Source organism: Hetaerina americana, unplaced genomic scaffold (assembly GCF_022747635.1).
Source record: "Hetaerina americana unplaced genomic scaffold, ioHetAmer1.1.p SCAF_9, whole genome shotgun sequence".
Classification (NCBI taxonomy): Eukaryota; Metazoa; Arthropoda; class Insecta; order Odonata; family Calopterygidae; genus Hetaerina; species Hetaerina americana.
The window spans coordinates 2,446,214-2,459,398 of NW_027287538.1; the positions used below are offsets into that span (position 1 = coordinate 2,446,214).

The window sequence follows — 13,185 nt, forward strand, 5'->3', positions numbered from 1 at the left end:
GAATTCGACCCAACGTTGCAGGTAGCAGGAATTTCCCCCCGCCGGGAGGGAAGAGGGACTGAAAGGGAAACTCAAAAACAGATGAACAGAACACGAATGATATCATGCGGAAAGAATGGGTTATTATAACAAAACACATAAGGTTAGTGGAGGAGCATGCATTTAAATACAACTAATTATTTTTTAGACACTGAGGGTGGCAAGTGGAATTTTTACTATCTATAATCCTACAGTTGCTATCCCGTATTGTTCGTGGGAAGAAGGAGTCCTTGAGTCGGCTAGTCCTGGCATCTATTTCCCGAATTTTATATGCATGATCCAAGCGACCAATGTACGAGGGTCATCCGGAAAGTAGTACCCGTTCGTGCCGCATGAAGTGCTGACGACGCGAGTAGCCGCTGGACGAGGTCAGATAGCTTCAGTGGCTTGTCTGCCTTCTCTGAGCCAAGTTGCGTGACGCTAGCATTGCCTGTGTTGTTTCTGTGATTGTTTACAATGTTTAAAAAAATTGAGAACGCCGCCAGTTGTGAAGTGAGGGCAGTGATTAAATTCCTCAATGCAAGAAACGTTCGCCCATGTGATATTCATCGCCAATTAAAGGAGGTGTATGGAGACAATGTAATGGACGAGTCGTCTGTTCGGCGGTGGTGTCGCAACTTCAACATGGGGAGGGGGAACACACACGACGATGAGCGTTCGGGGAGACCGTCTGTCATTACAGACCAACTGGTGAGCTCAGTTGACGAATTCGTGAGGAACGATCGGCGCGTCACAATTGATGACATCTGTGAGCATTTTCCCAATGTTTCTCGAACAATTGTTCATGAAATTGTTAAACACCATCTGCATTATGCAAAAATTTGTGCAAGATGGGTCCCTCGCGTATCTCAATGAGCTGGCGGCGAAGGACTATGCAGCAGGAATACAGAAACTTGTCACACGTTATGACAAATGCCTTAATTTGCTTGGAGATTATGTTGAGAAGTAGTTTAAAGTATCCTCTTTCAAATAAAATTTTTTATGTTTGTTAATATTTACTTTTGTCTTTTTATTTCACGAACGGGTACTACTTTCCGGATGACCCTCGTATGTAGGAGTACGAATAATCTGCGAGACCTCGGTGCTGAAACATGCGGATCTGAATTTATTTAATAATTTCAGTCTTGCATTGAATCGTCTCTCTTCTAATGATTCCCACCCCAAATCCATGAGCATTTCGGTAACGCTTTGCGTTTTATCGTAGGAATTTTTTACAAAACGGGCTGCCCGGCGTTGAACCTTCTCAATTTCCCGAATGAGACCTTTTTCACTCGGGTCCCACACGCTGCATGCGTATTCTAAATGAGGCCTTAAAAGAGCGTGGTAACAACGTTCCTTGACCTTTGAGTCACTTTTGCCGACAATGCGTCTAATGAATCCCAATTTTTTATTTGCTTGACCGCAGACTTTACGTATGTGAGTCCCCCAAGTTAAGTCTTTAGTGAATGTGACACCTAGGTATTTTACCGTATCAACTACTGCTAGGTCACCTCCAGCTAATTTGTAAGCAAATCCCGTTGATCTTTTAAAGAAATTTACCACTGAACATTTATTATAATTTAGAGTCAATCCCCAGTTAGAACACCATTTAGTAATGCAATCTAAATCCTGCGCTAGAATAAAACGATCCTCATCCCCAGATATCTCCCGATAAAAAGGACCATAGGACCAGAGACATGTTTAATATAAGGGGAGACTTAAGTTATATTTTAGGGGATGACTCTGGGTTCATAAATCGAGTCTTAAATTTTTTAAGGGCAATTGGTTTAATGAGGCAGATATAGTTTTTGATCTCATAATTTTAATGCCCTTTGATTTTAACAATTATTTATTTATTTATTTATATATTTAATCGTATTTATTTATTCCTAATTAAAAAGGAATATTAGTTTTAATTTTAATGAGTGGTGCAAAATGACCTTAGATGTCGACGCACCCTAAAACTCTCAAAACTACAACTACTTCAGGATACCAACCCGATCCACCCGCACCCACTCCCTACTCCATATCTGCTCCTATTCCTAGAATATCTCTCACCAAGCGCTCACCTTTACTATTTCGCCTCTCCTCCCTTCTAAATTCACTCCCTCACACTTTCGACCCTTATCATGCAACAACTTCACCACCCAAGCTTTATCCCACCTTTCAGTGAATTAAAATTTTCCCCGGTCCATGCTTGGTTCTCATTGTTATTGTCTTTTGTCCTCTTTCATGTTTTTTATATGTTTCACTGTAAAATGGCGCTACTGCTGTATGTGAACAATGTTTTAAAATAAAATAAATAAAAATTAATAAAACAATAGCATCCACCAGTATAATACCACACAACGCAAGAACTTACACGTAAAGTCAACCAATTTACCCTTGGCTTCAAACGGTTCAATGTCTATACGTGTAAAATTATATAGTAACCTTCCAGTAAGTATTAAAAAAGAAGAGTGTACACCAGTCTTTATGAAAAAGGACAGAGAATGCCTAATTGACAAGTGCCGAGGAACACTTGAGGCCAAATTAACAATATTTACTGTTTTTGTAAATTTTGTGCTTGACATGTGCTCTACACTTGCCAGTATTATTACAGAGCACTTTCTTCCTTGGATGAATAAAATATTGTTATTATAAATAACGGTTTTCAGCGTCCTGTTGCAGAGGAGTAATTATCCTCATGGCTTTATTTTTGCGGGATGAAGAAAGATATCTGGAGCCTAACCCCAGATTTCCAGGCCATAACTAAGATGGCTGTTAAAGAAAGCATGAAAGTAAATGGACCTTTCCTTGAGTGGACAACTGTTAAGACTTTGGCCAAAATGTGATGCTTGCATTACCTGGTTCAACTGCAAGGGAGTCAGCCGAGACCATGAGAGAATTATCCATTTTCCACAGATGCAGGTATTTATACCTCTACTAAAATGCCACTCTCTTTTATCATGAAAGGCAGAGAATATGAAATACATTAAACGTGACACAATAAGTAACCGTGGCATCACATGAGCACGTCAATAATAGAAAAAAAGCAGCTCCTTTGCATACACTTAATCAAACACACCACCATCAACTTGAAAAGAGTCGCCACTTTCCCCAGCCACTGCCATCACGAGGGTATCCCAGCAGGAAGTGGGAAGATAGCCCTCTCGAGAGCATCTCCTGCTTTTGCTGATAACAAAATACATGCCCATTCTAATTTTACCCACAACATACAGAATATCATCAATCCATTTCCAAAAATTACGTATATTACGCCCTCCCTAGCTTTACCCACGAACCTCATTCTTTGCTAAGTCTTTTCCTGTTTTACCATTTTCTTCCCACACTGTAATTTACTATGAGTATGCGTGTATGCCAGGTGCATATTGACTTATACAAGCATATGTATGCATATATATGTTTGGATATGCATATCTGTTCGTAATGTATGTCTGTCTGTCTATATGTATTTAAGTGTATGCTTGCGTATAGGTATTGAGTATGCATGTAAATATAAATTTTATGGCCATTTTAATGTGTGCATGATGATGATGGGTTAGATGAGAGAAGGGACCATTCGGTCTCAATATTGCCCAAATGAAGACCTCTATCTGACAAACATATTTAAGACAAATAAAAATATGATATGCCTTAAATTTGATTTATATTACAGCACTTAAATGTGTTTTCATGCATAATCAGCAGAGGAAATAAATCGAGAAAAAATTACAAATGGATGCATAGACAGCAATATTCACTCCATGTAGAAAATTTATTGAGCATAAATGTTCACCCATCAGATAAAATAACATCATTATTCATTTCCTAAACATACAATAGGAGGCAACAATAGAGGCAAAAGGCATTGAATGAAACGGAATTAGGATCGATGGGGAAGAGATAAACATGCTACGCTTCGTCGATGATATTACAATGATAGCAGAAAACCAGGAGGATCTTCAAAGGCCACTAAACATATTGGATCAAGTCCTACAAAGATACAACATGAACATAAACAAGATGAAGACTAAAATCCTTGTATATGGAAGAGATAAGTGAAATACATGAGTCACACTGAAAGGACGAAAATTAGAGCAAGTGAATTCCTTCAGCTATCTCGAAAGTACCGTCACATGGGACGGAAGAAGTACTGCAGACATCAAGCGAAGAATAGCTCAAGCTAAGAGAGCATTCACAATGAAAACACAACTGCTGTGTTTCAAGAAGATAGAACTACAGACGAGGAAACAATCCATGAAAACATTCGTATGGAGTGTGGCACTCTATGGATCAGAAGCATGGACCATCGGAAAAGTAGACCAGAAAAGACTAGAATCCTTCGAAACCTGGTGCTGGAGGAGGATGCTCAAGATCAAATGGACGGATAAAATAAGAAATGAAGAAGTATGTAAACAGAAGAATAGACGAAGAACGGACCTTATGGAGCACCATAGAGAAAAGAAGAAACAGATGGATTGGCACCACACCCTGAGGCACCATGGATTAATGAAGAACATAATAGAGGGAAAAATAGAACATAATAGAGATGAAACAATGGTTTTCAACAGAATCTGCTAAGTTCTTCAATGATGGCCTTGGTCAAGATACGCTGAACCAAGATGCTCAGGGCCACGGAAGCAAATTTGTCCAAAGAATGGTGTTTTAATTTCATTTATTGGAATTCAAAAGTTCCAAATGAGCAAGAGCATGTGATCCCAACAAAGAATCCCCTGAAGGAAGCATTAATCATCCTCGTAGGCCTCTCTCTCTTCCACAAAAGACGTTTGATGGAACATTCTTCAATTTTTCTCACAGTACAAAGTATCAGAAAATGGCAGGTGATGAATATCACTGGTTGGTTGCTGCACACACGAAACATTAATTGATGACAGGGACATTGAGTTACGATGTGAAGAAGAGGCTGGTGAAAAATTATATGGAGTGTAACTATGCACAACATGGAAGCATGGTCATTGAATCAGAATGATAGGCGTAGTTGGAAGCTTTTGAAATGTGAGTGTAGAGAAGGATTGAGAAGGTGAATGTGGACGGAGAGGAAAACAAATGAGGAAGTGCTGGGCATGGTGACAGGGGAGAGGGAATTGTTGAGAGAAATCAAAAAGGTGCAGAGAAAATGGATGAGGGGCATAGAGATCGGCAGTTAGGATGTTGAAAACTTTGATAGAGGGGAGGATATTAGGCAAACGAGGTAGGAGCAGGAATAGGGGAGAGGCATATTGGATGGAATGAAGAGAGGAAGGAAGTATACGGAGATGAAGAGTGACCAGTTGTAGAGTAGAATGTTGGGTTGTATTTTGTTAGGAGAAACAAAATATTTAATTGCTAGTTGTGTCCATCCAAAACCTAATTTAACTGGTGCATTACCTATAGTAATAATGTGTGTGTAACCTTTGGTACCTTTAATCCAGATGATGTTACGGCATAGCAAAATTAGTTGACAGTAAAAATTCTATCCTGTGGAAATGCAAAGTCATTCGATTCTTCCTCATGCATTTCAATGGGATTCCACTTCAAGTATCAGCCTCCGCCATCTCTCAAACTCTCTATGACGTTCTGAATTGGGAATACCAAATAATGAGGGAAACAACTGGATGAACGTGAGAAGAGCTGTCTGCGTTTGATACGATTTCTAATCCAAGGAGGGACCAGCCTGCTCTTTATTCCCAAAAACAGTCTATTTGCACTCAACTTGGTGGAGGAAATAAATGAGTGAATGCGAGAACAACTGCACTCAAATAGAAAACTTTGTCATAGTAATCCAAGAAAGGGCCATTCACTGCCCATTGGGCTAAAAGCAGCCACTGGACTGGTGAAATCCAAGGTAATAGATTGGTGGGAGAAAGCCCAATCCATCCACATTTTCACTCAGGCTACGGCGTGGACCTATTATTTACAATATGTAAGATGGGACATAGGATTGATGGGAGACAAATAATAATAATAATTAGCTGCTGAGGCTTGCAGTCATGATACAAAAAAAAACAAATGTTTCTGAAGTATGGGAACACTACTGGTAATTGGGACATTTAGGAGAAAAATGGGCAAACAGTGATAGAGTGAACATCAAAACATGTGTCCCTGCATGATTTTAGTCATTTGTTTACTCATACCTTCAAGGACAATACCGGCAATGTTACCAGTTTGCAAAATCTTTGTTTCAGAATCACACTGGCAATTTTGACCACTCAATTAACAACTTGATATAATTGAACATACTTTTGGGTATAATTCTTATAACTTTCCTTGCCCTAAACTTATGGCTGCTAAACAAATATCCACCGTCTAAGCACAATTTTACAACAAATAGTCTTCCTCACCAGATATATCCACTGCTTCTTCGACTATGTGCTTAGATTTCTTCTTTTCCTTATTCTTTAGTTTAGCCTTCCCATCCTTCTCCTTGGTTTCCTTTGGCTCCTTTTCTTTATTCTCTTTCTCCTTGTGTTTGTCCCTCTGCTTGTCCTTCTTGCTTGGGAATTTGAAGGACTTGGTCTTCTTTGACTTGGATGGGCTCCTGGAAAATGGAATGGTGGCAAAGAGCTGAAAAATGAGACAAATATTTACAAGTACAACCATGCATTTCCCGAGCAGGGCCCACGCAGAGAATCTGATGGAGGAGATGAAGAGCAAGAATATTATTCAACAATAAAATAATACAGCTGAGATGCACCTAAATGAACCTGGAATTTTCTGGAAAATGTTCATCGCTGTTAGTTCAAGCGTTCATCTGCATGTAAATGTAAACCTTTGCAAAATTTTCTCTCTCCGGCATAACTTGATGGAATTTATACAGCATATTAAAACGAAATTATTGACATTGCAGGTCCCTCATGATGATGCTCAATACCAAACCTGGGTTGTGTTCTAAATAAAGTGTGTGCATTTACAGAGTCAATAATTTCATTTCTATTACACTTTCACGCTTTGAATTACCACTCGAATGATCCCTCTTCAAATAATGATGAATCAACCATTCAATCAATTCTATAAACAACTAGATTGGGTCGAAATTACGTACAGGACAGTATCTTGCTTACCCCTTAGGCGCTCAAGGTGCCGATAAATTGGTTAGAGATTCAGACTAGTTTAAAATTGTTATCTAATGCAAATTAAGTATTTATCTCAAATGAACTGATCCTGATATATTTGTTTGCTTATTCTTTCAAAATGGGAGTGGTTTTTATTGATTGTATTTTACATTAACAAAAGTAAATCTTTCTCCGGCCATGGGACGCAGCTAATCAGCTGTGAAATGCCATCAAAAATTTTTAATAATCTTCACGTCTGTAGGTTTTGCCACATAGATGACGCTAACTCTCTTTCATTTTTCTTCCTTTGTTTTATATGAACTGCCTTCCAAGCTCTTCAAACACCACGCTATAATTCGTAGCTTCATACTTCACGTGTGACCAAATGCTAGCCAGAATTCTCTGGTTTTTTCTTAGTGTTGCCTACCTCCGTCGATGAAATGCTTACGGCTCAACTTCATCAGTGAACTTCTGAGCATTATTGTCTGACTTTGATTTTGTCGGGGATGATAATTTTGCTTTGTCACTTAACCTTTTTTTACCAACTACTTCATCGTCACAAGCATTATTCTTTGCACTCGAGACAATTTTCCCTCAGTAGGCAGCACACACGCCTAAGTACGGCAAATTGCAACCCCATTATTCTAAAAGTACTAGAAGCCAGACAACTAGCCGAAGAATAATCCCCATGGCCAGAGTGGTCACAATATATAATAATAATATGTGTTGATCACAATAATATGTTGGTTATTTCTTTGAGAGAGACTTTACTCGTTGAAAAAATGAAGGCCTTTATTAATACGAGGTCAGAAAAGTCAGAACTTTTAAAAGGCAAAAGAAATTTGGCACCTTCCTCATGAATGTAGTTTAGTTCTTGTAATTAATTTAATTTATCAAGTTATGGGATACAGATATTTGAAATGTAGAGGTAAGGACATATTTCTCTGTTTGGAGCTTTGTTTCATGACTAAGAACATCGCGCTTGCATCCATGCCTCATTTGGGTGCTTATTCAATCATATTTAGGCATATAAACATTATGGAAAATAATCTTCAAATGTAATGTCATGTTCCGACAATGGAAGAAGCATTAAGTGATGTCTATGTAAAAATACAGCTGTCTGCATGAATCCAGCTGGGTAATCATAGTTCGTTTGCCAGATCTTTGCAATGAAGTCACCGTTTCACTACCATAAAAACCATAAACACAGTAATCAACCCGAAGGTCGGTTTAGTAGGTGATGGCAGAGTTCACCCAGTACTAAGCCCTATACGGTGTGTGAAATTCACACATCAGGGTAGGGGGGCCAGTTCCTTTCCCTGTGTCAGTTATGGTTTCCCAGGAAGACCTGGTACCCGAAAAAATCACTTTAGCTTGGGTGGAGCTGCAGGTGCCCAGAGTGCCTTGCCCGGGAATCGAACCCGGAACCCTCCGGTCAGCAGTCCCACCCTCTAACCGCTAGAATACCGCGACCCACCGTTTCACTACATAAGCCCTCAATGTAATAAAACCAACAAAAATGAATAAGTGCCGAAAAGACTTTAAAAGACTTAAGAGGTAATACAAGACTTTCTAGGATAAATATAAAATTGATATTAAGCTAAACTTAAAATATGAAACATTTTGCATTAAATGTCTGTATCTGTATAAATATAAATGAACTACACACGACAAAAAACATATCTTAAAACAATTACTGACAAGGATTAATCGCCGAAGAATTACCCTAGGGTAAAATATATAAATAAGATAAAAAGTTTAGAAATATTGAAATGCAATACTATCCGACCTAATAATGAAAGCAAAATATAAAAAACAGATAATATATTAAGAGTTAAATATAGTCTGATAAGAGAAAAAGGATACAAAACTAATACTAAAAATCTTTACTAATTAAAAGAAAGAAATGAAAATCTTTAACAAAAGACTGTCGCGTGAATTATGAAGGGAATCCGGGATTAAGCAAAAACCATCATGCAGTTTCGCAATAGCACACAAATGATTGCACAAGCTATCTCAAGTATCAAAATATTTACATTTGGACATCATCTGTTCATACCTTATTCTTAACTACATACATAGATGGTAGTGCTAGAGCATAGGGTGTCCAAACTGAACCACCTTAGACTTTATTAGCCGCCTATCATTTAGGAATCCTCCTCAAAGCAACCTCCTCCCTAACGAGTCGGGGCGCAGCTTTTACACATGATGACAACCTCTTCCAGCTGCCGCCTGACGGAAGTTGTCGAAAGCGAGACTCCCTGGGTTCCAGGATAAGGCTTGCTGTTTAGCGCATGCCATGTTGTTTATTATTATTTATTATTAAAAATACACATGTGCTAATAGACATTGTCAGGTGGCACACAAGTCCCAAATAATTGCAAAAGATAGTACATAAAACCAGACTTCAAAACACAAAATCTCTATGACAAAACAAGTGAATCCCCATCCCATTTACAGCCATTAATCAGCAAGAAAAAAAAGATAAATTAAAAATAAAATTAAGCTATTACATATAATACATTACACCACACATCAATCAAATTATTACATATATGCCTTACATCTATTCTTAAAAGTATACACTCTATTAGGAAAGGGCTCGAATATTTTTGCAGGTAAGGTGTTCCACTCAACAATTGTTCTGTTTAGAAAAGAAAATTTTTTTTTATTTGTTCTCTGTGCCCGGCATTTTACCTTAAATTTGTGATCATTTCTGCCTATAAAATTTGGGTTCCCCGCCTCTTTCCTAAGATCTGCCCAAGCTTTCTCCCCCTTCAGAATTCGGAACATTCCACAAAGTCTGCTTACTTTCCTTCTAGTTTCTAGAGGTTCCCAGCCCAGCGTTTCTAGCATTTCAGCCACACTCTCCACCCTCCTATGCTCCTTGTAACTCCACCTGGCAACTGATACGCTCTTTAGCTGAAGTTTCAATTCTTGGGCCAATACAGATTGAAATTGTAAATAAATGCCATTTAGTCAGTTCATCTTTTGCATGCTATCCGCATTTCCAGCATTCCCTGGAACCCACATGAATGACATTTTGGCATTCCAACCTTCTAAGCCAGAGAAAGTTGACTAAATCTCCTGGACCATGAGGGTTAAAGAAGGAACAACTCAAAAAATGGATTGCAATGCAGTACATGAATAAGCAGGGAGGAAAAGCACCTCGATAAGTAGCAGTGGATTTTGAATGAGATGAATTTGATCACAAAATAGCTCAATGGTGAAAATGAAAAAGGCTGATGCAGTTTTACTTTAATAGTGCCATGATAAGAGGAAGTTATGGTGCAAAAAGTTCCACCTGCCAATTGAGAACAATCGGTGTGAAATCCTATAACATTGGTGAAGTTGGTGAGACCTGGATGGAGGAATTATAATGTTGGACACCTGGAGTGCCCTCCAGTTCTAATTTGCAGCAATGTTAAATCCACTTCCACCAGGAAATCATTAATACAAATTCCAATTTCTTTCATAGGAATTAGGCATCATGGAAATAAATCTGAAAACGGAGGTTGAAAAACGGTAGCAAAACATGGGTGAGAAGTCATCGATAAAATTTTGCTGTATATTTTACACGTGAGAACATTCCTTTGAATCCAACGATAGAGCACTGAATTCCGAGAGCTAACTCAAGACGGAGCTGATCCTGACTGCCCCTCATTGGCTGAACACCAACCCAAGGAATGTAATAGACTCAATGACTGGCACAAAATTTCCACCAAAATGTATGAAGGATACTTTCTACATAATCCTATCATGGGCATCAGTTTTGTTTTCTTTTGTTTGAGAACCAAAACCCAGCGTTGTTTGACCATTCCACCAAATCTATGTAGTCATGTGAGCTTGCCTCATTGTAGCACCTAATCTGGAGGTCATCCATAAAAAGGGTGCCCACCACTGGCGCTCAAATACAATGCACTGTGTTATCCATTGCAAAATGCATGACCCCTAATACGTGCCCCGAGGTACTCCATTCTCTTGGATATATCGCTTGGACAGGCTATTACCCCAAATCATCTCTATTTTTATGTACCAGTTTCGCCAAGTTGATGGAGGTGTAAAAAGAGGCCCTGAAATTGTCCTTTGGGATTGCATCCTGACCCTATGCTGTATGATGTGTGATTAATGGAGAGGATTTTACACAATTTTCCAGTTGCCACGGTCAGTTCTGCATTGGTGGCCCACCATGCCCTTTTCTTCTGCGGTGCAGTGCTGATTGGGTCCTTGCTGCAGCCATCCATCACAGCAATGCATTTAATTGCTTTCAGTTCAAGGTAAAAATTAGATTTGGGTATAGGGGTGTTGATAAGTCTGTTTATCATTGAGTGGAAACTGATTAGTTTATAGTGAGCAGGTCGCAAGAATTTGAGGAAATCACCTGATCTGGGAATGAAGGTTTCCTGCATATATCGAACACACATATTCCCTCACGAAAAGCAATGGAGAGGTTGAGATAATTTCTTAAGTCTCCCCTCTGCGATGAAATTCATGGAAATATGGATCGAGTTTAAATATTGAAAGAAATTTTCCAATTTTCTATTGCTATGAAACCAACAGCATAAAACAGCTGTTTAATGGGAAGCCAAGAACAGTTTAAGATATTAAAATTAAACAATAGAGCATAACATTATGCCAAATAAATTAATTGGTGAAATGTTAGAAGGAAGACAAACAAAAGCAAATGAAAATGCCACATAAAGGCAAGAAAACAAGAATGTATTACCTATATTGACGGAATTCAAAGTTGCTTGCATCTTCGCAGTTCCAAACTGTTTATCAAAATGGTGTGATTAATAACAACACCCGAGTTGCTGCAAATGAACCGATTAGTTTCAAATCCAGAATTGATTACAGCATCAAGGGTTTCAAAAAGGAATAATTTCATGATAATTTTGCGAAGGTCCAGGTTTTTTACAGAACATACGTCAGACCATTGCATATGCCATGCTCACCAATTCTCACTCGAAATGAAAACAATTTCTAATCTTTCGCACCATGGACCAAAAACAATGATAAAAACATCATCGGCCGAATGCAATCTTTGCATTAGAGCATCGAAAGAAACAAATCATTTCAATAATTATTTCACATTGCATAGTTAAAATTTCCTCGACATACTTTAAATAGATAAAATGATCCCTCCTAATGTATTAATGGATATTTGATAAACATTAGAATGAAAATGGGTAAATCTGAGCAACATTTGAAGGCATCTCGTGAAAACAGCACCTCTGTGACTAGCGGACTTCTCAAGTTACAAGTGGACTTGGGTCATGGTGCAGAGATATATTGCTTTGGTAACATTAATGGATTTCTTTGTATTATTGCACCATAAAATTTTCATTTACCCCTAAACCCTGAAGAACAACCATGAAATTTTAATTTATGAAACATTTTTCCATCGGAAAATCACTGAGAATTAGATTATTCAATGGCTCAGTCTCTAAGGACCAGAGCAAGTTATAAATAAAATGCCTTGCAAGGAGAAGCAACATGGCAGAACAACATGCCCTGCTAAACTGCCATTGATGATTTCCAGAATGTGGATATAATTTTGAGCCCTGAAGGATGAATGTCTACAGAAATATACTGTGTATTGCAATACTAGCATAGATGTACAAACAACACGTATAATATTTCCTCCAACAAACTCAAAAACCTGAAACAGAAAACTAAGAGACTCACTTTAAACATAAGCTAGTTTAATGCAGTAGTTAGAAGCAATGGACATGAGACTCACTTGAGTTCTGCATCTGTTATCTCCTCCTCTGGAGAGCTTTCACCTTCCAACGCTGCATATCCACGATCTTTCTTGGACTCCTTCTTTTCCTTGCTACGCTTCCCAATGAGGATTTCTTTTTTGGAGGGTTTATCCTTGCCTTCCACGTCACTAACTGTAATGAAAGAAAAGAATTAATAAGTGGAGTCCTTCATTAAAAAAATAACATTCTTCTGGGTAATCACCTAGCTTAGAAGGTGGATATGTGTTTCAAATGTAATTAACTTATTATAAGTAATCTATCGGTGAAGGTAGGTTTCGGATGGGCACAAAATATTGAATAAAACTCTTTGTGTCTCCTAAAATTACACAACTCAACATTCTACTCTATATCAGGTCCCTCTTCATCTC

The 13,185-nt window shown here is 38.3% G+C and overlaps 1 protein-coding gene across 1 annotated transcript in view; it reads right to left on the reverse strand.

Annotated features, from left to right (window-relative positions):
- The window catches only part of Rlip (Ral interacting protein), a 45,538-nt gene that overhangs the window by 29,851 nt on the left and 2,502 nt on the right, over positions 1-13,185 (reverse strand). Inside the window, exons 3-4 of the mRNA XM_071598014.1 lie at positions 12,796-12,949; positions 6,342-6,538 (exon numbers count right to left, since the gene is read on the reverse strand). Of these exons, the coding sequence (XP_071454115.1) occupies positions 6,342-6,538; positions 12,796-12,949 (351 nt within the window). The remainder of the gene's footprint in view (positions 1-6,341; positions 6,539-12,795; positions 12,950-13,185) is intronic.